Source organism: Rattus norvegicus, chromosome 9, assembly GCF_036323735.1.
Source record: "Rattus norvegicus strain BN/NHsdMcwi chromosome 9, GRCr8, whole genome shotgun sequence".
NCBI classification, from domain to species: domain Eukaryota; kingdom Metazoa; phylum Chordata; class Mammalia; order Rodentia; family Muridae; genus Rattus; species Rattus norvegicus.
In genome coordinates this window covers 95,474,080-95,496,487 of record NC_086027.1, presented here as the reverse complement: position 1 = coordinate 95,496,487, position 22,408 = coordinate 95,474,080, and the positions used below count along the sequence as shown (strand labels likewise).

General features: G+C 38.9%; 1 protein-coding gene across 12 annotated transcripts in view; it reads right to left on the bottom strand.

Moving 5' to 3' along the window:
• Positions 1-22,408, bottom strand: part of Gigyf2 (GRB10 interacting GYF protein 2) — a 125,785-nt gene that overhangs the window by 78,440 nt on the left and 24,937 nt on the right. For 10 of the 12 annotated variants that reach the window (XM_039084707.2, XM_063266510.1, XM_039084708.2 and 7 more), the window contains 3 exons: positions 18,707-18,790; positions 8,562-8,691; positions 7,539-7,634 (listed from right to left, as the gene is read on the bottom strand). In XM_039084707.2, coding sequence (XP_038940635.1) covers positions 7,539-7,634; positions 8,562-8,691; positions 18,707-18,747 — 267 coding nt within the window. In that variant the 5' untranslated portion in view covers positions 18,748-18,790. Of the gene's footprint in view, position 1; positions 257-7,538; positions 7,637-8,561; positions 8,692-18,706; positions 18,791-20,821; positions 20,869-22,408 lie in introns of those variants that run through there. The other 2 variants (XM_063266509.1, XM_039084710.2) reach the window with 2 other exon arrangements.

Sequence of the window (22,408 nt, the reverse complement as noted above, 5' to 3'; positions counted from 1 at the left end):
CCTTTTGTTTAAGAGTAATCAGTGGACTACTAAATATGTGTCTTGAGCTTATAAAGATTAAGCAAAACAATAAAGTCCCAAAATCTCAATCAATATATTGCAATACTTAAGGGTGGGGGTGGGGGTGGTGTTGAGGTTCAGAGGTGGCTCGGTGGTTAAGAGCACATGCTGCTCTTGGCAGAGAACCTGCATTTGGTTCCCAGAAATCAAATGGCAGCTCACGAGTTTCAGAGGATCAGGTACCCTCTTCTGACCTCTGTGGATAGTAGGCATACACATCATGTACAGTCATACATGCAATTCAAAACACATACATACATACATACACATAAAAAAAATTTTTAAAAAGAAAGATAAATACTAACAGCATTTTTTATCCCAGAATCCTGCACTACACTATGTATAAAAGCCAACTGTATCATGCATAAAAATAGAGAAACACGGGGTTGGGGATTTAGCTCAGTGGTAGAGCGCTTGACTAGCAAGCACAAGGCCCTGGGTTCAGTCCCCAGCTCCGAAAAAAAGAAAAGAAAAAAAAAAATAGGCAAATTAAACATCTATTTAAATGCTCATGTATTTTTTTAAATGCTCATACATTTTTAATGCAAAATTGCTACTACATATACACCTAAAAGGTAAGTCAATAGATTGCTAAATGCAATACTGTTTATAAAGGTGAAACCTGGAAGCTGCCTGAATATTAACTTTAATGGCTACCTTAAATAGCACAGGCTTGGAAGTCTTCTCTAATATTTCCTAAAGGATGATGAGGCACCCATCTAAGCCACATCTCAAAACAAAGTCGGCATTCAATCGTTCCCAGTTTACTGCGCATGACTGTAAACAGCAGTTTTCACGCCTATGGTTAAAAAAGCTTTTCAATCTTCCCTATGATTCACAATTACAACATTCTTAAGAAATATTATGGGCCAGGAATGGTGGCCCCTTTAATCCTAGCACTCAGGAGGCAGAGGTAGGCAGATCTCTGTGAGTTCAAGGCCACCCTGCTCTAGCAAAACAAGTTGCAGTACAGTCAGACCTAGACAGAGAAACTCTGTCTTGGAAAAAAAAAAAAAAAAGAAATGGCATGGGAGATTTTCCAACTCATTCTTCTGATTCAAAATCCAGCAATTTTTTTTTAACAAGGAGTAAAACATCCTCCCAATCTGGCCTTTCTGGCCACTGTTACCCCTAGAAACCTAAAAAATGTTCTAAGGAAAAAAAAATTGTAATTTCATTAATCTGTGTACAAACACCTCCCCCAACATGAAAGTTCACAAAATGCCATAATGAATATAAAATTAGTGCACCAGGTGAGAACCCAGCTTAGCATCAAGGGCTTGGCTAGCACACTGCAGGCCCTAGGCTCACTGCCTTAGGCTATATATTTATTTTTTCTTTATGGTTTATTTACATCTTTATTCCATGGGTTCTTCCTGCTTATGTATGTGAGACTGTCAGATCCTCTGGAACTGGAGTCACAGGTCTGAGTTTGCCATGTGGTTGCTGGGAATTGAATCCAGGTCTTTTGGAAGAGTAGCCACTGCTCTTAACCACTGAGCCATCTCTCCAGCCCCCTTTAGGTACATTTAAAAACCACAAATAAAGTAAGAACTTTCAAAAATCTCTCAAAGACTACTATGCAGAAAACCTGAAAATATAAGTAGTTCATATAAATAATAAAAATCAGTATAGACTATGTCTATGAAAGAAAAATTCAGAGACAAGAACAGTAAGTGACTTATGAACAGTAAGGGTCTGCAACTTCATCAACATGAACAGAAAGCAAACTTAAAATAATAGAAACCTTTTTTTCCCAAGGAGCAAAGAATTCTTTCAATAAAACCAGCTTTTGCCAGAAAGGTAAAATAATGATTGATGTATAGTACCATTTGCATAAAAAGGAAAATACATAATTACTTAGAAAAACACACAAGAACTGGGCACAGTGATGCCCACAAGTAATCTATGCTCAGAAGATAACTCACGAGTCTCCAAGTTTGAAGCCAACTTAAGCAATATGGACCTAGTCTCAATAAAGACACACATTATCTGTATGTATACTGCTAACACTACCATCTGTGAAGAAAAAGGAACATACAGGGGACAAGTCTGAAGACTTCTCTACTATTATTATTTTAGTATATATGTTTTCTACATTATTCCATTTTTAAGCAGCTCTTACAGATTTTTATTTGACTGGGCAGGGAAAGCATGTGTCACAGTGCATGTGTAGAGGTCAAAGGACAACTTTAGGAAATCAATTCTTGTATTCTAACTTATTAAGATGTATTTTGATAATATATTCCTACTGTTTTTAGCTATGTCTGTGTGTGTGTGTGTATGCATGAGCCACACCCGTGCCACTGCCCACACATAGAGGGCAGAAAATAACTCAAGAATTCAATTCTTTCCTTCTACCATGTGGACCTCAGGGATCAGGCCTAGGCTGTCAGGTTTGACAGCAGGTCCCTTTACCATGTCTCTGTCCCTCTTGTTTTTGCTGTTGTGCTTCATACTCCAGAGTAGCTGGCCTCAGAGCCTCCAGACTGCTCTCCTTTCTAATCCCCCTATTCTGCTTAGGAAAGCTGAGATTATAGATGTGAGTCACTGTACACATCTTTTTGCTTTTTTAAACAAAGGCTCTAGGAATCAAACGCAGGTCACAAACTTGTGAGGCAAGGGTGTTCACTCGATGAGCCATCATCCTGGTTCACTATTATTGCATGAGTAGACATGCATATGTAAACATTCGAATATATGTGTGTGTATATGTGTGTGTATGTATGTATGTGTGTGTATGTATGTATATGTGTGTGTGTGTGTGTGTGTATGTATGTATGTGTTTGTGTGTGTATGTATGTATGGGGGTGAAGTATGTGTACCCAGACAGAAGCCAAGTCAACATGGAGCAACTTTTTAAAATTTTTTCTTTTTTTAATTTCCTTTGCTCTTTTTATTACTAGGGTGTGGGGGAGTTTGGAGGAGGGACAGACAGAGAGGGAGAGAGAGTCAGAGAAGAAGTGAGTGCACACATATAAGCAAACAAGTGCTACATGTGTCATATATGCACACATGTATGTTCAGGTACACACTTGTATGGAGGCCGGACAAGGACATCGTGCTCTAACATTTCTACTTACTCCCTGAGACAGAGTCTCTCGCTAAAACTGGAGCTGTTAGTCAGCAAGCTCTAGAGAACCCCCTGTCTCTATCCTCAAAAAAAAAAAAAAAAAAAAAAAAAATCACTGAAATTATAGGCATGCAGAGCCAATTTTTGCATGGCTAATAGGATTCAAATTCAGATCCAAAATGCTTGCTTGCTGTGCAAGCATGTTTAAATCACAGAGCCAGTTCCCCTTCCTATCTCCCTAACCTTATTTTTTGAGACAAAAATCTCGCACTGAACATAGATATTTTTATTTAGGCTAAACCGGCTGGCCAGCGAGTCCCCAAGATCCTCTTGCTTATACATCCAAAAGCTGAGACTGCAGGCATTGCCATTTCACACAACTTTTATGTGGGTGCTGGAAAATCACTTTCCCACTCAGCTATCTCCCCAGCCCTGTACTTTTTTCTATTAAAGCCACTTGATTCCTTGCTCATTAATAAAATATGTAAATTTTTAAATGATGCAAAAGTTCTCAGCAAAATATCTGAAACTGAATTCAGAAACATATTAAGACCATACATCATGATCAGGTGGGCGTCATCCCAGAGATGCAAGGTTGGTTCAACATACTCAAACTAATAAGTGTAATATATCATATAAATAAACTTAAGAACAGCAATCACATAATCTCAATCTATGTAGAAAGGATAATTAACAAAGTCCAACATACCTTCACAATAAAAATCCTAGCAACCTTAACAACAGATAGGGCATATCTCAAAATACAAGGCTATGTATAACAAACCTACAGCCAACCTTAAACTACATGGGAAAAAAACTGACAAACGCACATATGCATGCGCGCGCGCACACACACACACACACACACACACACACATACACACACACACACACACACACACACACACACGGGGGAGGGAGGGAGGGGGGGAGGGAGGGAGGGAGGGAGGGAACCATTGCAACTACTCATTTTGGACAAAAAAACAAGAACTAGAAAACCTATACTCAAATGGAATCTATCATAGACTACTGGTAGGGAGTGCAGTGTTCCCGACAGCTATGAAAGCTGATTGGACAATATCCAAAAGAGCTTTAAAAACCTGCAAAGAACTAAAACTCAACAGTTCCACTATTATAGGACACCCCACTTACTACAAGAATGACACAGCAGGAGGAACATGACAAGTGCTTGCTCAGCATACACAAGGCCCTAGGTTAACTCCAGCAACATCACCACAGAGCACAAAAGTATCACTGGAGCATAACCTACCATGAAAAAACGATCACAACACCCAAGCATCCCAGCACACACTGGGAAAACTATGAGGGGGATGGAAGGAGAGCAGAAGCAAGAGTAAGGGAGGACAGAGCCATGAAAATGCTCTTCAATTAGACACCAGTGTTAGCTACAGAACTCTAGTGAATATACTAAATGCCAATAACGTGTTGTGATAGTTATTCCTGGTGGATGACTTGGTTATATCTGGAATGAACTACAATCCAGAATTGGAGGGCTCACCTGTGATCCAGATCCTAAGGCTGGAAGACATAAGTTTCTGACCTGGATCTTGGCATGGAGATCTTGAGGCACAGTAGCCATGAAAAGCTTAGGCCCAGGCAAGGTAGTATGCACCTTTAATCCCAGGAGACTAAGGCAAGGAAATCTCTGAGTTCAAGATCAGCCTGGGACAAAGCAAAGCGTGGTCGTACGCACCTTTACTCTGGGCTTCCTCTGCTGTAGACCTAACGTAAGGACATTGGAAGAAGGAAGACTCACTCTTCCTCACCTGCTTGTGTTTACTTTGCCAGCACATCTGTTGGAATCTACTGAAGCCCAGCTGAAACAAGGAGCCCAGTGGGACTGAGCAACCACTAGACTCTCAGACTTCCCATCCACAGCCGCCCACTGTTGGGTTAGCTGGACTGCAGACTGCAAGTCCTCATAACAAATTCCCTCAATGTAGAGAGACATTCCATAAGTGATGTGACTCTAGAGAACTCTAACTAATACAAGTGTATACTCATTAAAATAGTAAATTTGGGGCTGAGAAATAGCTCAGTGGGTAAAGTGCTTGCCCAAGCACTAGAATCTGAGTTCGGTTCCCCAAAACCTACATAAAAATTGTCAAACTGGGGCTGGAAAGGTGGCTCAGTGGTTGAGAGTATGTACTGATCTTCTGTAGAAACTCAGCTTGTTTCCCAGCACCCATGTTAGGCAGTCCACAACTACCTATAACTCCAACTCCCAGGGATCTGACCTTTGGCCTCTAGAGGTACAAGCACCATAAGATATGAGCACACAGGCCTGCATGCAGACACAGATACATCATTTTTTAAAAAATAATTAAAAGTTAAAAGAATAAACCTGCCAACCAGTTTTACTGGCACACACTTGACTCTCAGAGCTATGAAGGAAGAGAAAGACTTCTGGGATTCACTGGCCAGCTAGCCAGCTAGCACACCTACTTGGTCAGTTCCAATTCAGAGAGACCTTGTCTCAAAAGACAAAAGACAAACAACAAAAAACAAAAAACAAAAAACGGGGTGAGAGTTTGCCCAAAACTCTCAAATTAAGTCATAGACAGAGGCAAACACTAATCAAGCCATTACTATTAGCCTCTCTAAGACTCATAAACCCTGAAGAAGAGGAGTTATCCAGTACAAAAAGAGCCTGAAGGGTCAAGCATTGCTATCCCCTAGACTAGTAAAACTACTGTAATCATTACCTTGTATCAACTGTAGTCCTGCACTAGGCCCACACAAGGCTTGATCAATCAACAGACATGTAAAGGGAAGTGGCTCACGGGGTCTATCCTTTACCTCTCAACCACTATCTTTAATAACATTGGGGAGAGGGCTTTGAAATCACTGTCTTCAGTTGTGTCTCTAACCCACCCAGTGCCAATAGATAGCTCGAGACCTATGGTCACACAGGTGTCCCTAGTTAGTCACGAACATGATGAGTCAAGAGTGATGTATGAGATGGGGTAGAGTAGGTGAGGTGAGGGGAGATGGGAGGTCAGAATGGTCAATATGCAAAGCACTCATTAATATGAGCAATTGGGAAATCACAATAAAAATTAAAAATAAACAAAAAGAAGGTGCACAGCACCCAAAGAATGCTGAGCTTGTCCTCTGGCCTCCTCATATACCTAAAAATACATGTATATTTGTACACACAAAATGGTGGGCTTTACAGAGTGGTGATGCATATCTGTAATTCCAACATTTGAGAGATGAGTGAAAGTAGGATCAAAAGTTCAAGGTTATCCTTAGTTATGCAGTAAGTTCAACGCAGTCTCAAATTTAAAAAGGTCAACTTTATGATGGAGATTTTGTACCAAAGCTATTTTTTAAAAAAAGGGTCAAATGGCTACAGCACTTGCCCGTCATGCACAAAGCCCTGGGTATGATCCTCAGTAATGCATAAAATCAGACATACTGATCAGTATGTATAACCTCAGCACTTGATGGTACAGATGGGAGGATCAGGAGCTCAAGGTCATCCTTGGATACATTTCGAATTCAAGGCCGGTCTGTGCTACAAGAGACACTATACCTCAAAAAAATAGCAAAGTTGAGAGGATTCTTCATTTAACATGGAATACATAATTCCAAAAGAATCTTGCTTCCTCCACTATAGTGTCTATAACCTCCTTGAACTCAGTCTTTCATCTATAAACAATTCAAGTCACTACATAAAATTGCCACTTTCTAGACCAAAATCTTACTTCCTTACATTCCCACCACACCTATAAAAAAGGAACCAACAAGCACAGCGTGGCAGAGAGGTTCAGGTATGTTCTAAGCTTAAGACTTAATTAATTAATATGTGCAATTGAAAAATAATAAAGTAGTAGTTAAATGAATTCACTGTTGAAAATTCAGGTAGTCAATTACCTGTGAAAAAAGCTCCCCTCACCTTGAATATTTCATAAGGGATAATTCCCAATGTCCTTAAAAGACCTAGAGACAAGTCTTCAGAGACAGGTTGGCAGTTAAGAGCACTGGCTGCTCTTCCAGGACAAAGGTCCAATTCCTAGCACCCACATGGTGGCTCACAAGCACCTGTAACTCTGGTGCACCCTTCTGGTCTCTTTGGGGTCCAGGCACCCACGTGGTGCAGATATATAGAAAAAGCAAAGCACCCATATATGTATAAAAGTCAAAAATTTTAAATTAAAAAAATGTAGAAAGATTTCCTGATCTCTGCATTACACTCAACAGCTTCAGAATAGAAAGCAAAACCTTGACAAGACAGAGCCATTCATCCGGCAAGCATCAGTAAAGATGCCAACCTGTGCCAATGAGGGGCTATCCCCAGGACCTTAATGATAGCTTTCTATATCCTTACCGTATCAAGAGCACTAAGAGTTGGGCCTGAGGCTCAGAGCTAAGTACAAACCTGCTCTTCTTCTGTAAAGGGTACTAGAGCCAATGGCGGCAAGGGCTCCTCCTGTAGGATAGGCAGAAATTCTTTCTCCAGAAGGTCAAAAGGTATCTGTATGATAAACACAAGGCCAGAGATTGCTATTTCTCCAATTGCAAGAAGATAAACCCCAAAAAAGGCACCGTTTTCTAGCAATGAGCTAATTTGATTACAATTAATTTCTGTTAATTATGCAGTACTTACATTAAAAAGCTCTAGACATAGCCAGGCATGGCAGCGCGTGTCTTTATTCTAAGCAGAGGGAGGCAGAAGCAGAGTGGATCTCTTTTAGGTCAGCCTGATCTACAGGGACTTTTAGACCACCAGAATCTTTTGAAGACCCCATTTCAAAATAATAAAATACTCCAGCCACCTACCTACCCTTCTCCTCCCATGAATCCACTTCCTTTGGATTTGACATTGAGTCTAGTATTCCAAAGTACAGGACAGAGGAATAAAATCTCCACATTTAACTTAAAGCGGATATTAAGGAAATGTTAAGTGATTTTATCTGTCCTAAATATGAGATTCCCTACCCATTAATAAATTTTTTTAAAAAGTATTAACTGACAAAAACAGAAGATATTATCTGCCCTAGTCAGATAAGAAAAGTATTTTATATCATTTTAGCTTGGTCTTTTTTTTAAGTAAAGCAAATGTTAGATTTCAGGACGTCTCCCCACTAAACCTTTAATTTTACTTAAGGAAGGCAGAAGAGGAAAGCTGCTCCTTCCTCACTCATAGACCGCAACTGGGAAGAAAGGTAAGAGATACAACAGGGGGAAGAGAGAAGAGAAGGAGGAGATTATCAACAGTGCTGACCGTTCTGCTACCACAGTCACCTGTTCCCAGAATGCATCATGGGTCTTCTCTATGGCCAGCACACCCCTCAGTCACTATTACCCACTGTGTACTCCAATGTGGAAAAGGAGGAGGCCAGACAGACTAGGTTCACCCCTGTCTCAGCTGCAATTCTCAACTCGTTTTGTATTTCCTTACCTTGTAGTCTTTAAGGAAAAGTGCTAACATTTCTTCTCGGCCATATCGATAATCTGCTAATTTATACTTTGGCAGGGCTGGAGAAAGAGGAGGGGATGTGATACTCCCACCACTGGACAGAGCACGGAGCCTAAAATAGGAAAAACAGACAATATAAAATGAAGTGACAGATATTCTGACACTATAGGTTTTTTGCAGTTCTTTTAAAAAAGCAAAAACTCTGTTATCTTAAGCAGCAAAGATTTTTACCTTTCACACAAATCTCTGCCACGGCACAGGAGAGGTTCACTAAGGGCTAACTAGACGGTAAGAGGTAACTGCCAAGGCACATGAGAGGTTCACTAAGTGCTAACTAGACAGTAAGAGGTAACTGAGCAGTTCCAATGCCTACAGGATGTCACAGTTGTCTCTAAGAAGCTTCAAGTTTGGAAATAAGACACTTTTTGTTGGTGGTTGTTTGTTTGTTTTACCAAACTACAAAACCAGGGAGAGCATTAGACTCAGAGTAAGTTTATTAAATATTGGTGAGGATGTGAAGCAATAGAAACTCAGCAGGTAAGGGCACTTGCTCAAAAACCTACAGGCAAGAATGCAGCCCCTGGAAGGCAACAAAAAGGTGAGAAGAAAACCAACTCTGAACCTGTCCTCTGACCTCTACATGGGCTAAAGCACATGTGCATATATATATATACCTACATACACATAAACCCATTCACACATACACACAAAAACAATAATTTTTAATCTTTTAAAAGATCAAGACTAGAGAGATGGCTTTGCAATTGAGAATGCAAACTGCTCCTGCATAGTAGCTGAGTTTAGTTCCCAGCACCTACATCAGGCATCTCACAGGGGCCTGTAACTAGATCCAGAAGAGCCAGAGCCTGTACGCACGTGCATACACACAAAATTAAAAATATTTTAAAGGATTATAAGGAGTATGAATGCATGAAAGTGTCCTTGGACTTTCTGACTGACAACCAAGACTAAAAAGAGAAATACAGAAGGTGATCAGGATTATAAACTGCAATAGCCACTGCCAAGAAAGACTTTGAGACTTTAAAAGTTCTTGGGGCTGGGGATTTAGCTCAGTGGTAGAGCGCTTACCTAGGAAGCGCAAGGCCCTGGGTTCGGTCCCCAGCTCCGAAAAAAAGAACCAAAAAAAAAAAAAAAAAAAAAAAAAAGTTCTTTAGCTTCTTGACAAGAGCTAAAATATTTAGTAAGGTATGGAACATAAAAGAGAAAGCTAAATACAGAAACTTACAATCAAAAGTAATTTTAAAAGTCTCTTGAGTGATCAGCATAGCTCCTAGGTTTGATCTCAGTACTACCAAAATAAGTAACAATAATAATTTGGGATTTGGATTTTGGAGCTGGTTGTTTTTGAGATAAGGTCTCACACAGCTTAGGGTGACTTGCACTCACCACTATGTAGCCAAGGACGACCATAAACTTCTAATCCTCCTGCCATTACCTCCTACATAAAGGCCTAAATGCAACCCCAGTTTTAGGCAATGCCTGGGGTCAAACCCAGAGCTGTATTCACACCAGCAGCTAGGTAGTTTCTTTAACTAAGCTGTTGGAGAACCTACTTAGTAGTACTATAGTAGTGGTAATAACCTACCCAACCCAAAGTAATGTTATGAAAATCAACCTGGGACAGGAAAGGGATAGTCAGCAAAACTAGCAAAAGAAAGCTACTACTAGCCAGCCATGGTGGCACATTTATTCCTAGTTCTTCGAGGTCAAGGTAGGAGAATCTCTGTAAGTTCATGGCCAGCAGGGTCTATTGCCAAGACAGGACTACCCAGAGAGACTCTTGTCTCAAAAACAAAATGAATGAATGAATGAATGAATGAATGAATAAATAAATAAATAAATAAATGGATGGCTGGGATGAGGTGAATGGTTTGTACTACACTAGAAACAACTGATTGATTGAGGCGACCCACAGTTCTGTTTAGTATCAGACACCAGATACCTGAAATAGACTTAGTTGCTTTAACTCAGAGGTTATATCCTTAAAGGAAAATCCAACAGATATTCTAAAATAGATCCTCTAAAGTGCTAAGTATTTAAAATCAACATGAAGACTAAAGTGGAGTAAATATCTGCCCATTATTCAAAAATGATACATGCACAGTAAATAGGTTTACATAGAGAATACTGAAAGAATAGACGCTAGTAAAGTACAGAGACTGCTTCTAGCTTCTTATCCTGTTTTAAAACAGACAATTCTGAAAACATAAGAAAGTATCACAAAGCACATTAACACACTCAAATGTACCAATCACTCACATTCAAAATCAGCAATCCATGGCCAACTTGGCTCTCTGTACCAGTCCACTAAGCCTTAGAAGCTATTTTGAGGAAAATTCTTGTCCTTTCATTTTATCTGTAAATTATCTCAGTTTAATTTAAAGTCTGAATATGCTGGTCTTCTATGACGAGGTTTTTAAAGCTTCTCTCTTCTTCATTTAAATTGGCAAGTGTGTAAAGACTAGTAAGATGTGTTGTTATTTTAACAATCCCTCCTCGCCTGCGGTAGGATATTATCCATCACGAGGCACAGCTTGCCTGGTTGGTGCTCTCTACGGCCAGCACGTACTGATAATCTACCCCTGGATCCCTAACTTCACACAGCTGTTGCCAAGTGGTTCCATTCTATTGCACCATTTTTTCTCTTATAGCATTTCTGCAAAGAGAAACTTATCTCTTACACCATTTGGCACAGTGATTCAATGTTATAGCTTACACAGGAAAGGAAGGAAAAAAACCCTGTCTCTTATTTTAAAAAAAAAAACATCCAACATTAACTAACATATTACTTCTTAATATATTTAGATTCACTGAAACTACTCTTTACAATGCTCCCACTATCTCATTACTAATTAGTAAAAAACTCTTCAAATGACTCCTGGTGGGCCCTTTGGACATGACCCTATTAAGTCTTTTTAACAGTTTATTTTCTATCTAGTACCGTGTGTTCCAGGGTCATCTTTTTTCATTTCTTGCATCAGTCCAAGAATCCCCCATTTCTCCAAAGGAGGAACTAGGAGCACTCACTCACTACTACTGAATTGGTCTTGGTCTTTTGTTTATTTTCAAATTAATCTTGAGAGAGGTGTGGTTCAGTGTCCAGAACACATTAGAGACAGAAAAACACTCCACAAAAGAGTAAACCAACCAAGGCTGGAGAGATGGCTCAGTGGTTAAGAGCACTGACTGCTCTTCCAGAGGTCCTGAGTTCAACTCCCAGCAACCACATGGTGGCTCACAACCACCTGTATTGGGATCTGATGCCCTCTTCAGTTGTATTTGAAGACAGCTACAGTGAACTCATATACAATAAATAAATAAATAAATAAATAAATAAATAAACAAACAAACAAATAAATAAATAGTAAGGCAACCACTGATAAAGACCTTCAAGAAATTGCTTCCCATCCGAATCTCAAGAGTTGTACTGTCTGCTAGAGATATAACTCAGTAGCTAAAGCACTTGCTAGGCCATGAGTTCAGATTCCCACACACCCATTTTTTTAATGCTTACAATTCACAGCTCAGAAGAGGTGAACACAGAAGGGTGGAGGAAGTAGAAGCTGTCTTATTGGGCAGCCTATCTATTCAATCAAATCCTAAGTTCAATGATAACCTGTCATGGATGGATGGATGGATGGGTGGGTGGACGGACAGACGGACGGATAGGCAAGAAAGCAAACTAGCTAGCTAAAGTACAAAGAACTTCGATGCTGACCTCTGGTCTCCATGTTCACCCCTCAATCTCCATAAACGTGCTCATGCACATGATAAACAATGGTGGATTGGACTGCCCTGAAAAAGTAGGCAATTTGCATTTAAGAACAAAGGCTGGGAAAAGATGTATCCATGTTGTTTATTTGCTCTAACTTATAAGAACTTTATAAGAACTGCAATACAAAAGAAGTATGAAGCACAGTAACAGGGCATTGGCTAAGCATACAGAATACCTTGGGTTCTGTCCCTAGCACTGAAAAGAAAAAGAAAAAGGAAAAGAAAAAGGGAGGTGGGGAGGTTAATGCATTTGAGCAGTCACAAAGAACTGAGATTCAAGCCTAGGATTTCTAGGATTTAAATGACTATGTTATACTAATGAGATTCCAATTTTTATTTTGAATAGCCAATTTATTTGCCAGGCATTAACTTCAAAATATTAGAAATTAGTTTTGATATCTTCCATATGATACTAAGCCAATATTCTTCCCAACACCAGACGGCACACCTAAGCTAGTTCGTGTGAAAATCCTGGTGACTCCGAAGTCGCCATGTTTTACCAGAAACTCCCTCATAACCTACGAGTCCTAATTCTAAAACAGCTCCTCATATCAAGTTTCCCAATTCATTTACTACCCTGTCCCTTCCTATGAACCCCAATGACTTCCCAAAAAGGACCAAGAACTTCTTACAGGCACCATATTCACTAACAGTGACACTCTCCAAGCTCCCTCTCTAGTATCTGTGAAAAGTTGAAGCAATCGTTTAGTGAGCTGGAATAAGCAGTGTGATCTGACTCAAAAGTCATTCCAAGACCCCCCTCACCAGATACGGCATGAAGGAATATCCCTCCCCAAAGCACACCAGTGACCTTTAACCACTTTCATACATACAATCCTCTTTTCTAGAGTCTGATCCCCATGATCTTCCCTAGTCTTTAAATATAACACATGTATAGTGGTGACTTAATAGCATAGCACCATACTTGTGGCTCTGAACCATTCATCTTTCATTCTAGAGATGTCCCAGATTCCTTATCTCCATATAATTTCAATTCCAATACAACCTGGCTTCTCTCATCACTGCATTATTCTATAAAGTGCTTTAACACTGCAAAAATAATAATAAAATAAAATAAAAAATAAAAAAATAAAAACACAACAAGAAGACAAAGATTCTAATCCTGTGGCCTTCCAGCCTACAAAAGTCCATCCTACCATATGTAATAAGAGATAGGGACCAGACATAAGACTCTCCAAAACCCTACAATGTTCTCCAAACTTTTGTTAAATGCTATTCAAAATTCATTTCAACTTATAAAACAGTTTGGAATGTCCACCATTTGTGTGGCAGCCTGGGAACCAAACACCACTTCTACATAAGCTTTTGATTTTCTAGTCATGCTATGATCTCTCCATTAGAGGCAGTTCTACATACAACCATACATAGTTTATAGGGTCCGATATGCCCAGCCCCTTACTCATTGTCAGCTTTTTGTCCGTATCTCTCCATCACTCCATCCTCGGGGCTCACACTTCACCTTCTCCCATCTTCTAAACCACTCACGCTATCTCGACTAAATCTCTCACACCATCTCCAGTTATTCACACCTTTATTTTTGTAAACATCTTGAGCGATATAATTGTTGTTATTCTATCTTCTACATTTCTCATTTCAAATACAAATGTGACTAAAACTCTCTGATTCTCTGTTGGTACACAATGGCCATATAAACGCCAACAGGTCACAATGAAGTGTGCCTCCAAGCTAACCTCTCCCACACTTCCTATTACAGAAAAGGCAAATGTCTTGAAGTTTATGTCTTAAATCTGCAATCTCCTGCATCCTTGTCTTTCAATGTGCCCCTTCTTCAGTCAGAATTACTTAAATACTTTTCTGAACCTTTATCAGGAACAGAGTAAAAAGAAAGACACTAAGGACCGCGTATAGGAAAGAGAAGCAGAATGTGACTCAATGATAGAAAGGCTGGGGAGGGATGGGGCTGGCCGTAGCAGGCACTTCAGGCACTTGTCAATTGGGTTTTGTCTTTTAAACAAATCTTAATATTTTCTTCTAAAACACAGCTCCTTTGGCTAGCAGCTCACTCACTGTCCCTTTAGCCCTTTTTAAGAGGGCCATCTGACAGAACTTCTCTTTTTCTCGCTGAGTATGAACATCTAGCAGCCTCACAGTTACATTCTCTTGCCCCTATCCACCTTTGCCAATAAAGCTTGAGTGTCTTCTTCCAATGGAAGTTTGTGGAGTGCCTAGTAACTCTGGTGTACTGGCCAAAACTGAGAAATAACTGTTGTTAATAGTGAAATTGGCTCTTTCCTAAGACAGTCAAATTGGAAAAAAAAAAAAAAACAGATGTTAACTATTTTAACAAAAATATAGGGGTTGGGGATTTAGCTCAGTGGTAGAGCGCTTGCCTAGGAAGCACAAGGCCCTGGATTCGGTCCCCAGCTCCGAAAAAAAGACCAAAAAAAAAAAAAAAAAAAAAAAATATATATATATATATATATATATATGAAGTGTTGGGTGGGTGGGAGGGGGTTGCTCCCTCTCTTTTGTAAGCAAAGACCTGAGACAACTTTGAGGGAGGTGGGGGCGATTCGAGAAACTCCAGGGGAGTTTCCTATGCTTCTTCCCCAGAAGCAAGGTGTCTATAATTATTCTCCCTATAATAAAGTCATCTGGATAGAAAAAGAAAGTTATCTGGAATTATCTAAATAGATATCTGATCCTTAAATCTTTCTCAAGTAAAATTTGATTTTGAGGTGTTTTGAAATACACATTTGCAAAGAAAATATCACAGCATATAAACTCACATGTCAGCAAAGACTCTCTGAGAGGTAGGACTTTTTTTCTGTACTACTATTTCCTCCCGATTTTCAGGTCACTACAATACACACACACACACACACGCACGCACGCACACACACACACACACACACACACACACACACACACACACACAAAATCTAGAAGACCTAATCTAAATCAAAAATATTTAACAACAAAACTTAGGCACTCAGTAGGCAATGGCAGGTGGAACTCTTTGAGTTCAAGGCCAGCCTGGTGAACAGAGGTTCCAGGACAGCCAGGGCTACAAAGAGAAATCCTATCTCAAATAAACAAACAAAAAGGTTTGTCAAAGGCAACATAAACACAGAAGAAAGTGAATTAAGTTTATACACTATTCTTCTGGTGGTTAATCTGTGAAGTGTTATCCAAACCTTAAATTAAAAATCCAACTTTTGACTTAACAGTTCTACTTCAAGGAAACTAACCCAAGGAAAATGATCGGAATATAAACAAAATCATTCATAAGTATACATATATCATTTACAATAACAAAACACTGAAAACAACTTTACTTTCCATCAGTTCACTCATTCATTTAATAAGCATTTATTGAGTGCCTATGAGCCAGGCACTGGAACTACAGCAGTAACAAGCCATACAACAATCCAGACCAAATGCCTGCTCACGATGGAGCTCACAGTCTAGTGGGAACTAGAGGTTGTGTTATGAGCAAAAAGTACTTAGCAGATCACATTTTGATATAGAACACTAAAGGACTTAGGGAGTAAGAGAGGGGGCAAACTGTACAGTCAGAAATTCTAAAGCAATATTTGAAGAAAGGCATTTAAAAATTGAGTATTGCTTTAATACCTAGAAATGATTTTCTTCATTAAATCTGTCATATCCTTTTAAACTATTTTGGTGAATCTGTAATTTGCTTCCTTATCCTAAATAAACAATCTACAACCTAATGACTCTGTTGGCTTTAGGAAGGCTACATAGGTGTGGTCCTTCCCCACAATTTTCAAGGTTCTTCTATTAACACAACTGCCCCAGATAGGACTAGAGGGAGAAATGGGAAGAAAAAATTTTCAATTATCAGTAAATTTTTAAAAATAAAACATAAAATTTTATTTTATGCATTGCTTATTAAGCATTGATAACTTCAATATAAAAAATTTCATTAAATGTCTTAATATGGTTCAGAGTTACAAAGTGACTCAACATAATCACTCTATTCGTTGATTCTCAACTATCATGAACACAATTCCTCACACCAATTTCTATAATGAACATGTTACATGGAAACATGCCAGCTGTCTCCAATCACGTGGCAGCTTTCTAGCTCAGGAGTACTCAGTGGTTTAAGGACCTCATAAACTGTCTTGGCTGGATAGAATTCATGGATGACACGCATAAGGCTGTGCCTACGCAGCTCCCCAGATTATCTGCATGTCAGTTGATTCAGTAAAAGCTCCTCGCTACTAATGCTTACACAATTAGCCTAGGTAACAACTCGATTTAGGAATGGAATTGATAACTATCCTCTGCTCAAGTTATCTTAGTTAAAATTAAGCACTATACAATACGTCAGGGTAACAATAAGGAGGACATGTAAGGCACTACTGACAGATTGAACCAATGGCAAAGAGACACCTGGAAATGATTTAATGTTTGGTAATACATGTTGTAGGACAGCAAACTTTCTGCAAAGGACCAAAACAGAAATGTACAAGCTCTGAGAACTAGACAACCTCTGATAGAACTAACTACTCATCCTTGCCAGAGTAGCACAAAAGCATCAAGGTAACATGGAAACAAAAAAGAACATGCTGTCTTCCAATAAAACTTTATTTACAAAAACTTTACTTACACTCTAACAGGATTCCACATGCCAACCAGAGATAGAAGGTGTTAAACAAACTCAGGGATATCACCAGTCTGGTTGTTTTGGTTTTAATTCTTTAGTTTTGGCTAAATTTTCTGGTGTTGCATTTCCACTACATATTATTATCAAGTGCTTTAAGAAGAAAACTTTAAATTACTTAACAATTTTAATCATGGTTTTACAAAGAAAAACGTATAGGATGTATAAATACAAAAGAAAAGTAATAATAATTGCAGAACAGCTGCACAAACCACTGTTTACAAAGTGAACTATAAGCATTTAAATCCACCTGGTTTAAAAAGTTACTATGGTATGAATAAAGATTTCTCTATAAGAATGGTAAAATGTTTCTATAATACTAATGGCTGAAACAGCCTCTACATGCTCCATCTGGAGAATTGGTTAAATGATAGTACATCCATACAATGAAACTATTAAATAGAACCAAAAAACATTTATTAAAAGTTTTTTTTTTACTTAGTTTTTTAAAGGTTACAAGATTGAATGCACAATATGATCCGGTTTTGTGAAAATAAAATATACATATATACAAACAAGATACATAAAACCACTTGGAAAGGTATACGAAGATATGTACAGTGTGTACTAAGGATCAAACTAAGGTAATTATATCTTTTCCTTGCTTACTTATAATTCCTGATTTTTATAGAAACAAAATGATTTAATAATAAGAAAATTATTTTTTAAATATAAAATAACTGAAACAGGTGCAGCATTGTTTAGATCAACATTTGAAAATAAACTCAAACTATAGGCAGTGTGTTGGTTCTCAGACCTTCAATTGTTTTCTCCTTCAGCTTCTGAATGCTAACTATGAAGGTTAAGACTGTCTAGGAATTACATATCAAAAGAAGTATGTATGAGCAGGTAGTTTGCAAGACTCCTCTAACAAGGACCTCTTACAGAAATCTTAAAAACTACTACCTAAACATAAAGAATGCTACTACTACTCCAATTCTTGGTTTAGGTACTGCCTTTGACATTACCAAAGGGGTTTGTTCCAAGTATGAATGGAAAATAAACTATCATTATTCACGCCACTGAAGAGAGGATCTTCAATCACCAACATTGGGGGGAAAAGAAGAAGAGGGGGGGAAAGCCACACTATAATGTGATGGATCTCAAAATTCCATGAGAATTCCATATTCGGGGTCCAAACATATCTGTAAGAGACTCAAAGGTCAATTAATTGTTATTATGGCAAATGCTAACTCAGCTCTAGATGGGCTACTGCTAATAGCCAGTACTAATTCTGGACCACCTACCTAGCCCATCAATAAAAAATTTCAAATGCTTTATTAAAACTTTTTAATAGGTATATTTATAGCAGAAAACATTGTAGCAGAAAACATAGATATCAAAAATTACTATTATAGTTTATAAATATGTAAAATTATTTAGATATATACAAAGGCTCAAAACTAATGTTCTAGGGTAGTAAATTACAGTTTTAATTTCATTATCAATACCTAACCAAACCATGAAAAAATTCAATTAGAAAAATGCAGTCCTTTACCAAATTTAAGTTACTATAATCTAGTCACATTTTTTAGCTATACACATGAAACCAAGTCTCAGAAATATGTGTATTTATTTACATGCCACCCAACACCTGGATGTGTCACACTAGTAAACATGTCATCCGATACCAAACAGGACGAGACTGAAAACTCACCATTCAGGCCCAAAGTTTAGTGTCTGTGTTTCTGCTGCCATTCTTCTCCGTATTTTTAAAAAGATCTTTTATGTGTGGAGAAACCTGTTAAGTAGAAACATAATCTTGGTCAAACAATGTCAAGACAAAGTAAAGAATACCAGGTCAGAATATGTAGCCAGACAATGTGTGATCTGCTCATAATCCTAAGAACGAGGCTGTTTAAGGACTGTTGGTGGCAATGCGGCTGACCAGTGAAATGAGGGCATCCACCCCTCTCTCTCAACTTCCTGCTGCATGTGTCTGGGAAAGGAGCATGGATTAGTCTCAGAGCAAGAAAGAGTAATTAAATGGTAGCAACACTTCCAGTTTCTGACATTCTCTTGCAGTAGGTCCACCATCAGTCACCATGTGGTGTTTGGGGGTTGAACCCAGGCTCTCACACATGCTACATAAGCATTCTACCACTGAACAGTCCCAGTCATCTTTTCTGTTTTTAATTTCTTTAAAATTAAAATATATCTTAAAATAAATAAAATACACTAAAATTAAAAAACATCTGGGATGTAACTGTATCTACTATCCCAACATGGCCCAATTTTGGTCTTAACTACCACTAAAAATGTCTTCAAGCTGATTTTAATATAATACAAAGGAAGCAAAACAAGGAAACAATAATGAAGTAACTATTATTGGGAAAATAAGAACGAGTGAGTGCTTTATAAGAAATACAAAGGACAGAAATGTAAAAATGAAAAAAGGGAAGACGCTGAGGAGGGAGTAAAGATAAAGAGGGAAGGGGGTCAGAGATGGAGGAGGTAGAAAGTAGAAAAGAGAAAAAGCAAACCCAAGCTAAAGAAGGTTATTATGGTTTGCTGCTCACATATGAAACTGCATAATCCAAATGGTCACACACAGCAGCCTTAAAAAGTATTTAATAAGAGTTTGTATCTGAGCCTTTTACCCAGACACTTGTGATACTGTGGCAAAGATATCAACTGAGTTCCATGACAGAAAGAAGGAAAAAAAGTCTCTTAAAAAAAATTGTTGGACTGGAGAGATGGCTCAGTGGTTAAGAGCACTGACAGCTCTTCCAGAGGTCCTGAGTTCAATTCCCAGCAGCCACCCGGTGGCTCACAACCATGTGTAATGGGATCGGATGATGCCCTCTTCTGGTCTGTCTGAAGACAGCAACAGTGTACCCACATAACATAAAATAAATAAATCTTTTAAAAAAAAATTGCAGAGGCTAAAAAGATAGCTCAGTCAGTACACACTTGCCTTGCATGCACAAGGACCTGAGTTTAATTCCCAGTCAAAACAAAACAAAACCCAAGTTTAAAAAAAAAAACAAAACTGGGGGTTGGGGATTTAGCTCAGCGGTAGAGCACTTGCCTAGCAAGCGCAAGGCCCTGGATTCGGTCCCCAGCTCCGGAAAAAAAGAAAAAAGAGAGGGGGAAAAAAAAAAAAACACTGCTGAGGATAGGGATAGAGCACACCTTTAAACCCAGCACTGGGGAGACTGAGAGGTCTAGGCCAGCCTGGTTAGATAATGAGTTCCAGAACAACCAGGACTATGTGTGTAAAAAAAAAAAAAAAAAAAAAAAAAAAAAAGTCTCAAAAATAAGGAAGGAAGGACAGACGGATGGACGGACAGACACAATAAAACAGTAAGTTTAATGGGACAAAGATGGGTATAGAGGGCTAGAGAGATGCCTCAGCAGTTAAAAGCAATTCCTAGCAACTATATGGTGGCTCACAACCACCTGTAATAGGATCTGATTTAAAAAAACAAAAACAAAAACAAAAACACGGGAGTGGATGGTGAAGAGGAAAACAAAGTATATGTTGGAAATGCTTATTGAAACTCACTACTTGGAAAGCTAAAATGGTGGGGGGGGTGTTCTGGTTTTTTTATGGGCAGGGGCTTTAAACACAAATACCCTGAGTGAGTAGACAATGTTTCCCTCAGAAGACATGGGTTATTAAATGAAACCATCAGTGGTCAGGGATGCCAAAAATAACATAGGCAATTGTCATTGTTCTTGGTTACCTACTAGAACAGCATGGTAAGACCCTATTAAAGATGTCACAACACTAGTTGTAGGACACAAAAGAAATCAAGGTGGAACCAACCTGAAATTTTCCTTCCTGATGGCTAGTTTTCATAGTGCCAGTAGGTGCTACGCAGGAGGAGAAAAGCCATCAAAGGTGTTATTCTACAGCAGTGGATCCTGAATCCTGTAATTCCAGTGCTAGGTATAATGTGTTCCCTAGAGCAATAGTGCCGTGAAAGTGATGGAGGTAAACCAGCCACTTTCTGACTAGAAGCCTTCTCCAAAGAAGGGAATCTATGCCTAGTACTGAACTTGGACAGAAGCCCATGGCTCTCAGAATGTCATAAACCCTAGAGAGGAATCTACTACTATTGTTTTGCTAAATGGACATTATAAAAGTGCAGAGACAGAGGTTCCTAGGACTTGCTAGACAGGCAGTCCATCCAAACCAGTACACTCCAGGTTCAGTGAGACCCTGTCGATTATGATGGTGATGGTGATGGAGGAGAAATCAACTAAGGAAAACACCAAATATCCTCCTCTAGCCTTCATACTCATATGCACACACATGCACGTAGAACACACAAATACACACACACATATGGTATACAGTATACTGCAAAATATCAAAAAAATTTAAGACTAAATTGCTTATATTGTTTCTAAAGTTGTCACAAACACCAAATCACTGACTTTTACACTGATAATACTGGAGCCAGTCATACACATACCTATGATTCCAGGTCATTTGTAATCCCAGCACACATATAATCCCAACATTTGGGGACTAAAACAGAAGGATCTGAGTTTAAGGTCAACCTGGATTACAGTGAACCTAAATGAAACTACTTCATCATCACTTTGAGTGACACATTACTACTACTGCACACCAGGTTTCTTACTGAAGCTGGCCAATTTGGTTAGATTAGCTGACCAGCACGGCTCATTCACCCTCGTGGTTTTGCCTTCCTAGTGCTCAAATCATAGGCACATACCACTGTACCCAGGTTTTGGATGATGGTTCTAGAGGATCAAACCTGGGCCCAATGCGTGCATGGCACTTTACCAACATAGTCATCTCTCTAGCCTTTTTTCCTTCTAACAGGTACACAAAAATAATAAACTATATAATTAAAATCTACTAAAACTCCCTTAATTAAAAGTTTTTTTTTTCCTTTTTCAATTTTCCTGTAGTTTATGCCTTGAGCTTGCAAGTTTGCATGTATCGGGGCATCGGTGCCTGAGCATGTAGAGGCCCAAAGTTGGTTTTAGGAATCATCCTTGATGGCATCCTTGAGGCAGAGCTTCTCAATCAAACCCAGAGCTCAGCAGCATCAATCACTAAGTCTTCGTAGGCACTCATCTGGTGGGCTAGAATTACTGGCAATCTGCCATCCCCACCTGGCACTTATATGGGTTCTAGGGACCCAAACTCTAGTAGTCCTTAGGCTTGCACGGCAAACACTTAGATCAGAGTCCTCAAAAAGAGTTTTTTAAAATGTGGATGCTAGAGAGATGGCTCAGTGGTTTAAAAACACTGGCTGCTCTTCCAGAGGACCTAAGTTCAATTCCCAATATCCACATGGCAGCTCACAATGGTCTACAACTCCAGTTCCAAGGAATCTGACACCTTCATACAGACATACATGCAGGTAAAAACACCAAT